Source organism: Neovison vison, chromosome 8 (genome assembly GCF_020171115.1).
Source record: "Neovison vison isolate M4711 chromosome 8, ASM_NN_V1, whole genome shotgun sequence".
Lineage (NCBI taxonomy): Eukaryota > Metazoa > Chordata > Mammalia > Carnivora > Mustelidae > Neogale > Neogale vison.
In genome coordinates, this window is record NC_058098.1 from 23,255,052 (window position 1) to 23,268,999 (window position 13,948).

General features: G+C 48.9%; 1 protein-coding gene across 3 annotated transcripts in view; it reads left to right on the forward strand.

Moving 5' to 3' along the window:
* The window catches only part of LOC122916124 (ubiquinol-cytochrome-c reductase complex assembly factor 1), a 99,562-nt gene extending 86,060 nt beyond the window's left edge, over positions 1-13,502 (forward strand). For all 3 annotated transcript variants that reach the window (XM_044263163.1, XM_044263164.1, XM_044263165.1), the window contains exons 8-10: positions 497-574; positions 7,100-7,213; positions 10,139-13,502. In XM_044263163.1, the coding sequence (XP_044119098.1) occupies positions 497-574; positions 7,100-7,213; positions 10,139-10,273 (327 nt within the window). In that variant the 3' untranslated portion in view covers positions 10,274-13,502. The remainder of the gene's footprint in view (positions 1-496; positions 575-7,099; positions 7,214-10,138) is intronic.
* Positions 13,503-13,948: the final 446 nt, after the last annotated feature.

Below are 13,948 nucleotides of genomic sequence, written 5' to 3' on the forward strand. Positions count from 1 at the left end.
TCTCCTCCAAGATCCACCTAAGTGTTACTTCCTGGAGAACTCTTCACCTGCTCTCAGAGCAGAGATCATTTGTACTAAATTCATTTATTGCTCACCACTTTCGGGATAGAATCTGAGGCAACATATTACAGTTTAATTATTTTTTACGTGTTTGTTTTTCCATACTAGATAGATAGACTGTGTGCTCCTTCAGCTAAGAATCCATGTCTTACACTTTGTGTTCTGTAGGGTCTAGCACAAAGCCTAACATGTACTCAGGGCTCAGCTCATTAAACTGCGTTACTGCTTTGTGTAATTTGGGATCAAAACCTGAAAGAAGCTGTCAAATTGGGGAGAGTCCTGGCAGATCAGGGAAATGGAACTAGCAGTTTGAACTGTTAGGGGCCTTCTCTCTTTGTTTTTTTACTAAGAGTCTATGATAGTTTAGAGGCAAAAATAAGTTTTGTTTTTCTCCCCCTTTTTTCATACTTTTGTTTTTGTCATTTTGTTTCTGTAGGTTAATTCTTATATCCTGAAGAAGAACATGATCCTTATGACAAATAATTTCTATGCAGCAATCTTGGGATATGATGAGGTAAGAGCATTTGCCAAGCCTTAAGCAGAACATTGGCTTTCCCCAACAAAGACCTTTTTTTTTTTTTAATTTTTAATTTAAATTTTCATTAGTAAATACCCAGTGTAGTATTGGTTTCTGGAGTAGAATTCAGGGATTCATCACTTACATAGAAAGACTTTTGATGAGAAACTCTGAGGGAACCTTCAGAGGACATTGTCACTATCCTATCATTATGGCTTAGAATTTATTTCCTCATCTTCATTGACTTGGCAATAGGAATGACTATGCCCAGCAGTTTGCCTAGTACTTGGGAAAGAGGGCACAATAGAATATGGCCAGATCATTCAACTACTAGTATTTATTGAGTCCTTGTGGGGTGCTGGATGTAGGAACAAAGGCAAATCAGTCACTGTTTCAGCCTCTAGAAATAGGAAGACAGCATGGGCTGCCAGACAAATCATACACTTTTGTGGCTGTCATTATAAAAGCAGTACATACGCATTTCAAAAACTCATAAAACTGCACATAAGTGGTTGAAGTAAATTGAAGGCCCCTTTCCTGTCCTGCCCAATTCCCTGTCCCAGAGGAAAACTTCGTTAATAGTTTATTGGGTGTCCTTCCAGACGTTATGTTTGCATACACAGGCACCTACGTATTTTCTTTACACAATGGAAGTTACACTGCATACACTATTTTTTCACTGAACAATATATCTTAGGCCTCCTTACACATCAGAACATTTAGATCTCATTTTTTTTCATTGTACAATATACATAACATCAAATTCCACCTTTTTTTTTAAAGATTTTATTTATTTATTTGACAGAGAGAGAGCACAAGTAGGCAGAGAGGCAGGCAGAGAGAGAGAGGGTGAAGCAGGCTCCCTGCTAAGCAGAGAGCCAGATGTGGGGCTCGATCCCAGGACCCTGGGATCATGACCTGAGCCGAAGGCAGAGGCTTAACCCACTGAGCCACCCAGGCGCCCCTCAAATACCACTTTTAGTGCATATTTTAGTGGTCTTCAGTCCATTCACATTGTCGAGCGACTGTCCCCACTACCCACCTCCAGAACTTCTTCCATCTTCCCAAACTGAAGCTCTGGTACCCATTAAACCCATACTCTTCCCTCAGCCTCTTCCTAGTCCCTGGTAACCAGCACCTTCTCCTTTCTGCCTCTGTGAATTTGAATACTCTGGAGTATCCCTTGTAAGTAGAATCATATGGGTTTTATTCTTTTGTGACTGGCTTACTTCACTTAGCATAATGTCCTCAGGGTATACCCATGTGGTAGTATCCGTCTCATCTTTCTCTCCCCACTATTATTATGGAAATTTCAAACACATCAAAAAGGTAAAAGAATGGTGTAATGAGCACCGGTACGCACACTCCCGGGGTTCATCATACTTCATCTTTTTAATAAAACGCGTGCTTTTCTGCTCATTTCGTGGTGACCTCCAGATTTAATGCAAGCACCGCCCCTTCTGCAAAACAGGCCTAGAACTTCCCCAGTCTCAGCTCCTTTCACCTGCTCCGGACTCCACCGTACTCACTTCGCTATTGTTAACTGTCACCCTGGCTGGGTGGGTACTCCTTCTGGGTGGTGGCACTGTCTACTGTGTTTGCATTTCTCTTGCCTGGCCCATGGTAAGTGAGGAATGAGAAAGGGAGGAAAGGCATAAAGGATGAAAGTACGGAGCTGGAGTTCAGGCTGGAGGAAGTGTTATTAGTGTGAAGATAATAATAATTAAAGCCAGGAGATAAGCTTACAAAAATAGGACTAGTTAAAATTGAGGTTTCCCGATTCTCGGTCCACCATGTATTTGTAGAAACAGCAAGGTTTATGGGAGAGCAGTTTAGCAATAGCGTACACACATGTCATCAATTTAATATGAGCTTGGCGGGCATGGGACAGGAGTTGAGAAACACTGCTTCCATCTACACATTAATTGTTAAATTAGATACATTCTGACTTCAGAAACCTTTTAGTGTATAGAAAAATGAGACTTAAGGGGCACCTGGGCCGCTCAGTGGGTTGAGCCTCTGCCTTCAGCTCAGGTCATGATCTCAGGGTCCTGGGATCAAGCCCTGAGTTGGGCTCTCTGCTCTGTGGGGAGCCTGTTTCCCCCTCTCTCTCTGCCTGCCTCTCTGCCTACTTGTGACCTCTCTCTCTGTCAAATAAATAAAATCTAAAAAAAGGGGGGGGCGCTTAGAATTGAAGAAATAGAATTCTCTATTAGTTGGCATTTGGTTGAGGACTTCACTACAGCTAGCTCAGCTGATTGCTTTCACCGGTGTTAATAATGTTCTGAATTGTGTGTCTTTTCTGTCCCTCCCATCCCAGTCCATCCTGGCGGGGCCATCTTATAAACACACCTGATGGCAAGAGTCATCTGGGGAGCTGTTCGAATCTGATTCTTGAGCACTTCTGAAGATTCCAGGTCAATAGGAGTGGGGCCTGGTGTTTAGCAAGCACCTCTCTTCACTCTTTATAGAGTGGGAAGATACACTAATTACCTGGGACACCTTTTTAGAAATACCACCTGTTTGGGCCCTGTCTCCCCAAAGTTCTACGTTAACTGCTGTAGGTGGGCATCTGTTGTAAAAGTTCCTCAGGTAATTCTAATGCACATGCAGATCATGTAGGTAAAATTCAGATTCTGACTCAGCAAGTCTGGGGTGAGGCCTGAGATTCTGCATGGCAAACAAGCTGCAGGTGACTCGGTGCCTCCATTCTGCAGGCCGCACTGGGAGTTATGGGTTCTAGAGCTGTGCCGTCCAAGACTAGCCACGGGTGGCTCTTTTCTGTTGTTGTTGTCAGCGCGGGGCTTGAACTCACGATCCTGAGATCAAGACCTGAGCTGAGATCAAGAGTGAGAAGCTTGGGGCACCTGGGTGGCTCAGTGGGTTAAAGCCTCTGCCTTCAGCTCAGGTCATGATCCCACGGTCCTGGGATCGAGCCCCACATCGGCTCTCTGCTTAGCAGGGAGCCTGCTTCCCTTCCTCTCTCTCTGCCTGCCTCTCTGCCTACTTGGGATCTCTGTCTGTCAAATAAAGAAATAATCTTTAAAAAAAAAAAAAGTGAGAAGCTTAACCGACTGAGCCACCCAGATGCCCCACGTGTGGCTATTTTGGTTTCAAGTCCTTAAATAAAATTGAAAACTGGTTACATTTCGGGTGCTCAATAGCTTTATGTGGCTGGTGGCGGCTGTGCTGGACAGTGTGGCTGTCGAGCATTTCTGTCATCCCAGAAAGTTCACTTGGACAGTGCCATTCTGCAGCCCCCTTTTCCTAGAATGCTGCTTGGGTTGTGCCCTTACCCTGGCCACTTTGGGAACCTTCCTGTGTTCTACTACATTAAGTCCCAAATTCCTCCATGGAATTTCCAGGCCTCCTTTCAGATGTCCCCATTGTGACATGTCCTAACCACTGTTATCTCCCCTTGCTTTTGAGTGTGTAACCTTCTTTTCCAAGTGAGGCCATTTGCCCCACTGCCCCACAGATGTGCTGTGCCGGCTGGAAGCCCTCCTGGGCAAGGAGGTTTGGAGCGCAGTGGCCGAGTCCATCAGCTTTGGGCCTGGCACCTTGTAGGCACTCTCTTTGTAAATGTTCAGTGAACCAGTGTAGTCTCTCTTGCTTAAAATGTAGCTCTCCAGATATTCTCCACTTTTAAAGGCCCCTTTCTCCTAGTGCCTTCCCTGACCTCTCTAGATCTGTGTTTGTTTACTCTGAATTTCAGCCTCATCTACCCATCCATCCATCCATCCATTGAACAGGAAGTGCCTACCATAGGGGATGCGCTGGGAATATATTGGTGAATAAGACAAACATGGTGTGGTTCTTTTCCACTGGAGCTTACCTTCTAATGGGGAGATAGACAGTAAACAGGGAAACAAGCAAACATCTAGTTAGAGATACAATGTCGTAGCAGCTAAGACAGAAGAATGAGGAGCGAACCGTGTCCAGTCTACCTTGGGAGCCTCCCTCTAGCAATGGGCAGTTGTTCACTCTCTAGGACTTGATCCTGTTTGAAACTAGCTTGTTTCTTCAACTAGATGGCAAGCTGCCCGTGAGCTGAGACCGTTTTGCTGTGATTCTGTGTTCTCAGCATCACGCTAAGCATGTAATGGTGTCACAAATCAGTCTCCTCTGAGACTGCCACTCCAAACCTGAACCATAACTGGGACCCTCAAGGCACAGGCTTCCTCCCAATTACTCTAGACCTAGGTGTCTTAATCTCTGGAGGGATGGTTTTTTTTGTGTGTCGTGAGGAAAATAGGCAGACCCCCCAATGTTATGGAAACATTGCTACGCGAACTAATATTTGGTCTCCAAGCACCCTTTTTCCTTTCCTGATTTCTCTCTCACAGACCAATCTCCCATTTGTTTTCACTGACTTACTAGCAGTTTGGTGGAAAGAAGGCTGAAGTTGGGCTCGTTGATATATTCAGCCATTTTTTATTGCACCCACCACTCCAAGCCGGGTACTGTGTTCTAAATAGAGCTGGTCAGGCACCGTCCCTTGACCTCACCAGTGCATTCTGGTCCTGAGTCTACTGCCAATTAGCTAGATAACCTCTAAGCCTCTGTGTACTTATCTTCCAAATGGGGATAATAATAATCTATTCTTCTGGCAAATGTAGTCATTAGGAGCGAGGTGTGTGAAGAAACTGACAGCCTGGAACAGTCAGGTCTTATCACTGTTCATCTGAGTCCTGAGTCATCCTTTTCTTTCCGACTGATGGTGGACTTGCCCCTTCCCAGCCGTCTCCCCCATTGCCAGGGGTGCCGGCTTGCAGCAGGCGGTGGCTCCCAGGGCTTTCGCTGTCCTGCGCTCTGTGTTCATTCTCTAGGTCCTCGCGACACCCGCTCCCACTGCTGGTCCTTCCCGTGCAGCACACGTGGGTCACTGCCAGCAGCTCCACTTGTGCCCAGGGCACTTCAGACACAGCAGGCTGTTGTGTTAGCAAATAGCTTGGAGAACGGTGATGTGCCTGAGCTTGTTCTCGGGCCCTGTCCCCATCTGCCAGAAGAAGCTGGTTTTCCTGACTCAGCCATTGTGCCAGCACAGCCTCTGAAGCCGGGAAATCAGAGGGATGTTTAGCAGGGGGCATTTGGACCAGGCTGGCTGTTTTTCCACCAAACTGTCAGCACCCCACCCTGGACTTGGCCCTTCGTGGCAGCAGGCCTGGAGTCAGACCTCATATGCCACCGTGTCCCAGGGGCCAGTGAACAACATCACACTGAAGGCATGATCTGGGGTCTTCAGAGCCCGTGATGGCCGTGATTCTGAATTCTCACAACAGCGCTGTGGGCTGGGTCTTACTGTGCTTGTTTGGCTTATGGGGAACTGAGGCTCAGGAAGGGCTGGTGGCTTTCTAAGGGCCACACAGCTGTCAAGTGACAGAGCTGCCGTCTGAACCTAGGTGGTCTGATCCCTAGATCTCACTGTTGGTTCAGCTGTAGCCACAGCGGCCTGCCAAAGCAAGCTCCTGATTCTTGTATCTGACATGCTACACGTAACAGAATGCCTGTACATGATCTCACTTTTATAATGCAAAGATGCTATATGTAGAGCAAGCACTTCGGTCTCTGTTTCATAGATGATTAGTGAATTGTCCGCCACCTCTGAGCTTGGTAGTGGCCGAGCCAGGACTTGTCCGGCCTTCTGATTTATAAGTCGGGGCTTTGTCTGGTTCCACATTAGCATGGCACCCAGACAGAGCAGCTTCTTGGGGCCTTTCCCTTCAGTCACCCTCCCAAACCCTCCCCTTCCCTTAGAGGTCCAAACTAGAAAATGGCCCTAGTCCATGGCCCAGGTGCTGATTAGTCTCTGTGATACTTGATATCTGTTCCTTCTCAGCAGAGTCCTCCTCCGTGCTGCAGAGGACAATATCAGACATACACACATGCTCACGGGCTCTGAGCATTCCCTCTGGCCTGTGGCAGTCCTGCTAAACAGCCTGTTCCTCCACTTGAGGCAGGGCCAGCTGTGGCCAATCCAGAGATGGGTGACAGTGAGGCCAAGGTGCCTGGTTTCTTCTGCCTGAGAGCCAGCTGCCTTGCAGATATGTGCCTTTGGACTAGGAAAAAGGTGCAGTCTATGCCCACCTCTGTTTCTGGGGGAAAAAATATCCACCCACAGTACTCTGTGCCCATTCCTTGCAGATAGCGGTAGGAACACTGTATCGCCATTTCTCTTCTTGGCCTCACAGGTATTGCTGGGTCATGTACGGTGTGGGAGAGTGTTGGGAGCTGTGACCTGGGAGGGCGGCCAGACATGAACCCCATCTCTGCGTTAATCTTAGCCAGTCACTTGGCCGCTCTGGCTTCCATGTCCTTCCTCTGCATAAAATGAATCAGTTGGACCAGATGCTGAAGACCCTTCCAGCTCTACCACGTAGCTGCCCTGTTTTCTCTCTTGTAGTGTCTGTAGGGTCTTTCCAGTCCGATTCTGTGGTTGCTGGTGTGCTCACACTATCCCCACCTTTTGTAGGTCTGGCTCTGCCAGACTCCATGGAAGACAAGTTATACTCTCTTTTCCAGGGGATCCTTTCAGATGACCATGGGCTGGCTGCTGCACTCTGGAGGACCTTCTTCAACCAGAAATGTGAAGACCCCCGGCAGCTTGAATTGTTGGTGGAGTATGTGAGGAAACAGGTGAGCAGGCCTACCCCTCCCCTCCAGAGGCTCACAGAAAGCAGGTCTTTCTGAGGTCTGGAGATGCTGGACTTTCAGAGGATTGTGAGAGGTCGAGTTCCCAGAGGCCAGCCTGAGGGAATTCTGACCACATCCTGTCAGCAGCAGTGCTCGTGAAGAACACCTTCTGTGTGTCCGTCCAGCCGTGAGCTAGGCTGGGAGAGGGAATGGGGTAGAAGCAGCAGCTCTGAGGAGTCTGCGCTCACAAACTTAGGCATTCATTCACTACCTGTTTTTTGATTTGCCTGTTACGTGCCCAGTGCTGTGCAAGACCCCGGACACACACAGTCTTGTAGGATATGGGAATGGGGTACAGTGTAGTTGCCTACTGTAGCCCCCTCTCTCCCCACTTTGAAGCTTCAAGGTTCATGTTTCCTGCTCCTGATTTCTAGCAGGACTGGGCTCCAGGCGGCATTCCACGGGCGTCCTTCGAGACTCTTCCCGCCAAGTGCTAGCCACAATCAAGTAGGGTCCTTCTGCTTCATTCGCCAGCCCCTCGTCCGCCAGGGCTCCCTGACACCAGAGCTTCTAAGAGAACTCCAGAGTGGGGACTGCTTTAACTACATCATTTTCCTTGAAACCATGGCTACCTCCCTCCTTGATCTCTCTGTCCCCCTGATCCTGTACTGATGGGAAACCCATACTTTATAGATGAGTGAGCTGAGTGGCAGAGAAGAGGAACATAGAGGCTCTTCCAGGGTCTCCCAGTGAGTCAGCCCGCACAGCTGGCCTACAACCCCAAGCCGGTGATTCATGTAGCCACTAGAGGCCTTAGCTGCTCCAGACGGCTCATCAGCTCAGGCTGTCCCATGAGTCACACCTTTGCTTCATGGGCCTGGCCCTGGAGCTGAAGGGGCCTCACCCCACAGTTATTCTCTTACTCACCTGTGTCCACGGCCTTTAAGCTTTCAACAGCCAGGAAGGGGAAGGCCAGGCCCCAGCTCTTAGGGAGAGGACAGGGCCAGCAGGAGCAGCTTGCTGATTGCTGGAAAAACCACACAGTAGGGCTCCTCAGACCCAGAGGATAGAGAACCCCAGAAGCCAGGACTTCTGTTTGATCATTCTTCAGATCTGCCAGAGCTGGGAGAAAGCACTGTGGCCAGAGGACTCCACCCACGGAGAGCTCTTAAGACTCACACTGTTGACTGGCCTCACTGTCAGACACAAGTAGCAGTTGGCAAAGCAAATGCAAAAGCAAAGCAAATGGTTTTTTGAGAGACTGGCTTAACTTTTCCATCTGCCATGGTGGGCTTGTGCCAGGGGCCACAGCAAGAACACAGCTGGGACTTCTCCGAGAGCCCCAAAAGAAGGGACTGTACACCAATCCCTTAGGAGTCCCCATATTGTCCAGTGAAAGGCAGGCAATAGGGAAACAGTGATGGGGCTCTCTTAGGAAAGCAGGGAGCTTTGATGGGGACCTGGTCCTGTCAGCAGACCTTATGAATATGTGCTGTGCCGGGGACTCTGTTGAGAAAGCAGAGATCCATAGGACCCAGACCTGCCCTCGAGCCAGCTCATGGTTTGGTGAGGAGAACAGTCAGGCACAAGGCTAATAACTCTGGCGTAAGTCCGTCTGTGAGGTGATACAGGTAGGAACAAAATACTGTGAAAGGCCGAAGAAAGGCAAGACTATGAGTGAGCGGATCAGGAAAGACCAGGAAGCTGGGCCCTCGGCAGACTAGTCCTGCACTGCCATGATCCTGGTTGGTCTGGTGGGTAGCCCAAGGGCCAGTCAGAGGTTACGTCGGGATTTTCAACACAGAAGATGGGCAGAGAGGTGGCGTGAGGCACAGAAATGGAGTTGTCGGAAGAGGAGTGTATTTTAGGCAAGGTCTTGGGTCCATTGCTCTCCTTGTACTAGAAGAACGGCAGGACGTGTGGAAATCTAGACCTGAGGTGTATGTGAGAGACGGGTTGAGTTCAAGGGTCAGCAGCCTGAAGGTGACAGAACAGGAACGAAGGAATTCTTGGAAGAGGGAGAAGATCCAAGGAACTAGGATGAGGCCTCCGACTCCTGCCCCTTTCCTCCCAAATGCCTTCGCAGCCCACAGTGGAGCTTCATCTTTGTGAATTCAGTGCCCATTCCTGATGTGACCCAGCCCTCCCCTTGATTTGGCCTATCCACTAGAAAGCCTTTCTCATTCTGCTGTTCTTACTAGCAGCAGCCCGGGGAATCCTCCCCGAGACTTGGCCACTCATTAGATCACCTGCCTCTTGCTGAACCGCCCAGCCTCACCTCCCCTGCAGCTGCTCTCCGTTCCCCACTGCAGGACCCCCCCCCAGCCAGCCTAGTGGGTGAAGCTGGACCCACTGGTCTGCATGGAAGCCCGCTAACTGTGGGGTCAGAGCTCACTAGAGGACAGTAGAGGCATACATATTTAAAATAAAAAGTTCCAGTGACTACAGTGTACATGTACTGTATCGTTTAATCTCTTCATGAGTCCTGTGGGGTGCACGTTACTGTCCCCTCTCTCAGGGAAACTTAAAGCTCAGAGAAGGGAATTGGCTCATCGTAACACCACCACCCGGAATGGACAGATAAAACTCACATACACATCCCAAGAACATGTCTCCCCAGCTATAGCCACCCTAGAAAGTTTTTGCAGTCCACAGAATCGGGGCTCGTGTGTCTCTCTGTTCAGGGGCATGACGGGGAGTTCCCTAAAGCCTTCCCCGTGAGCTGCCCCAGTAACTCATTTCTTCCAACCCACTGTAATGAAATAGCCTGGACGATCAGAGACCTGCTGTCCTGGGAGCTGGGATGGTTGGACCCAATCCCCCAAAGCCCCTCCCCGTCCTCACCATTCGAAAGCTGTTTCCTTAATGCCATCTTACGTCTCTCCTGCCCTTGTCCCTGTCCTCTGTTTCCCGCTCCCTCTGTTGCAGATGCAGTACTTGGACTCCATGAATGGGGAGGATCTGCTGCTGACAGGGGAGGTGAGCTGGCGCCCTCTTGTGGAGAAGAATCCTCAGAGCATCCTGAGGCCTCATTCCCCGAGTTATAACGACGAGGGTCTCTGATGGGCTGGTGTCTCTGCACAGCTGGCCAGCTGGCTTTGAGGAACTGCCAGGAGAGAGGTGCTTGTTTGGCTCAGAACCCTGCAGAAAGTGGCCTGAACTGACCTGTGAACAGCATCTGTCAAATACCTGGCCCCATTTGCATTGATTTTCCTCTTAGTATGCCCAGGAGTCTGACCTGGTGGGGTACAATGCTGGGAAAACCCTTAGCTCTTCTGAGGTATCCTCCCCCTCAGGAGAAGCCTGGAGCGAGAGCTCCCCAGCACACTCTCCCCTGGTCCCCTCCAGTAACGATGTGATTGACAGCTTTCCCCAAAGGCCGCAGAGGGATGGGGATAGGTTAGCAAGGGGACACTTCCACCAAGGGCCCACCATGGCCAAGAGGCAGTTTGGCGTGCTGCTGAGTCAAGACGGGTAACCATGCTCTGTCCTCCGGCTTTGGGCCATGAGGTTGAGTTGGCCATTAAAAGAAAGAGACTTATCTCTGCCATGGCTCTTCTTTATTCCCGGGTTTTTAGAGACTTATCTGAGATGGCAGTTGCCATAAGCTGAGGACCGCCCCCCAGCTCAGTTAGAGACAGGCGGACGACAGGGTCTGCTGCTGCTTTTGTCTCCAGTTCATGGAGATGTCACTGTTCTGGCCAAGCCATAGCCTTGCCAGGCTCCATCGTCTGGGACCCAGAGGCCCTGGGGCTTGTCACATCCTGCGTCATTTAGAAAGAAGCCCCAAGAACACTTCCCCACTGAATGAGAGGGAGGAACATGCTTGTCTTTCCTCTCTTGACTCCCTTTATGTGAGATACTGAGGAGAAGAAGAGATCCTTTCTGGCTTCTTTGTACCAACCCAGGGCCGAGCCCCATGCCCAGCTTTCTGGCCCCATCCCAGCTTCTGGAGCGTGTGCTGGAGAGCCAGCTTAGTCTGTGCACTTGGGGGTCAGTCCCCTCCTTCCCGAGCGTGGGTCAGCTCTTGGGGGACTTAATCTTTGAATTAAAGACAGGGGGCGGGGAACCATAGTGCCCCTCCTTCCCCCATCAAACTTCCTTCATTTAACTTGCTATAAAATGAGTCATATAAAGAAATTCTATATGGGTGAGGTATGTCCCACTTCTGTGAAAACATTACAAATCAGACCGCCTTCTCTGAGTTTATTTAAGATGCTTTTGTTGCGAGCGGAGTTCTAGAGTGAAGCCCCCTCTGTGTGTGTGAGATAGTAACACCTTGTAACTCATTACAGCTGGGCACTATTTACATAAACCAGAGTTGAGCCAGGCAGGAATTTGCTGATTAATTTATTTTTAATGGAGTGAAGTATACCATGCACCAAAATAAACTTTACTGTGTGTACCTAACTGCTCCTGGAATGGATGGAAAAATTAATGGAACAGATTTTGGCTCCCAGCTCCACACATTAATTCATATATAAAAGTTATTTGAGCCTTAACCCATTTGCTGCCCGGGGCAGCTCCCCAGCCACAGATCCCAGCCCACAGCACAGTTCAGCTACTGGGCTTGCTGGAGAATCACGGAACTGCAGATTGAGAAGAAACTTTAGAGGTCACGCAGTCCAGCCCGGGTCCAGAACTTGACTCTCCTTCTCAACATCCCAGTTGGCCTCTGTCCACAAAGGCCGTTTATGAATCCATCTGCCTGCAGAGCCGGGTCGTGTCTCTGTAAGCCGAGTACCCGTCAGACAGCACAGCTTGTAACGCGGACCTGTGTTTGAAAGAACCGAATTGGAGCTCTCAGGTCGGGGATGTCCCAAAGCCCTCACTTCCAGACTGTTGGCGTGTTTCCCCCACTACACACCTCCTTTCCCCTTCAAGATACAATCCAGGCTCCTGGAGGCTGCCAGGCTCATCTTAATTTGACCTGTTCTTGTGTCTGAGTCTCGAATTCTTTTCTTCTCTAACCAAACTGGACCACTTGGGGTTACCTGAAGTGATCACCCTGTATGTTTCCTCTACCTGGAGTCCTTGCTTCCCCATCTGACTAGAGAAACCCCATGTTTGGCGCATGCCTACCTCCCCCACCCAGCCTGGTCCGCCCCAGAGGCGAACTGTGGTTGACCTCCCCACCCTCCTTCCTGCACTGTGAGCTCTTTCAGAGCAGGCACTGTGTTTGGGTCAGTCACCTTTGTTTTTCTAGCGCCCCAGGAGCGCCTGGCTCACGATAGGCATCAGTATAGGCTTGGACAAATGAAAGAAGGAATGCGTGATCAGATCATCCGTCGATTACCAGTACAAGCCCCACAAAAAAGTCCCTTTCTGGATCATTCTCTGTCCTGCAGTTCAGCTTATTTTAACAATTCAGTACAAAGTACCTCCACTGGCCTTTGCATAGGCACGAAAGCTAAATGTTCATTCTGTAGCTACATGTTTTTCTTTCTCTCCCTCTTTTAAGTAATCTCCACACCAACGTGGGGCTCAAACTCGAAACCTGCAGACCAAAAGTCTCCTGCTCCACTGACGGGGCCAGCAAGGCGTCCCGGTAGCTATACATGTTTCTGCTGTAAATTGTTATTACCCAAAACAAGTGAAGGACATTTTTTGCCCTCAGGGAGATTTGCTCTTTAGAAATAATTTTGTCACTTATTTTTACTTCCAGAAAGGATCATAGCAAATCAAAAGACACAGTTATAGTAAAACTACAACATGATTAGAACAAAGTTTAAAAGATAAGATGCAAGTATTGAGAGGTGGGAAAGGGAAATTATGTCAGAAAACCTGTACCGCTAATAACCAGTTTTCATGGGATTTTTTGGGTAATTTATAAAGTAGTTTCAAGATACTATCTCAGTGGTCCTGTAAAATAGGTATCCTCATCATTCTTAACCCCTTTCCACAGGTGAGGGGACCAAGGCTCAGGTTATCCAGCTTCAGGAAGAAGGGGCCCAGTGTGCCCCAGTCCCCATCTTCCAACCCCAGGGCCCTTGCTCTCTCCCCATCCCACACTGCCCCCCACAGGTCAGCAAGGAAATCTGCAACCGAGTATAATCAAAGGCAGAAATGGGAGAAAGTTCTAAGCGTTCTCATTGTCACATAAAGGAAAGTATACTTATTCACCAGAAGAAATGTTTCAGAGAAGAATGTATTATAGGGATGTTAAATGAGAAACACCAAACACTGCAGTGAATAATATCTCTAAGATTTCAGTTTTGCCTGTAAGTTTGAGAACCATAAATGATTACTGTTTCTTACATCAAGCTGAGATTAAAGCCAAGGCCCCACTTCAGCCAGTATTTTTTGCATTTTTGTTCTGTGTCAGACACTGCTTGGTATTTTTACTTGTTTTCTGTTTTAATCTTCAGTGACAAATCTGTATGGTGTTACTAAGCTCCTCTTTCATTGAGGGAAATTACATTAAGCTGGGTGGGGGGACAGATTGACTCTCCATGCAGAACTCCCAAGTCCAGTGCGCTTAGTTTCAGAGAAGGAGTACTGGATGGAGAAAAGGACCATGTGCTACACAGTTAAAAAGTGAAAGGACGCCTTCAGTGATACTCCAGCTACATGGGCTTGTGTGGACACATTCTCGTACTAACAGGAAAAATCAGAACAAGGGGGGTTAGATCTCAGAAGAGTCTCGAAGGGAGTCGGGACATAAAGGATGGGCAAGGTTTAGGTGGGTGGAAAGAAAAACAGGAAATGGGGAGCTGCGTGGGGAAAGGCACAGAATAG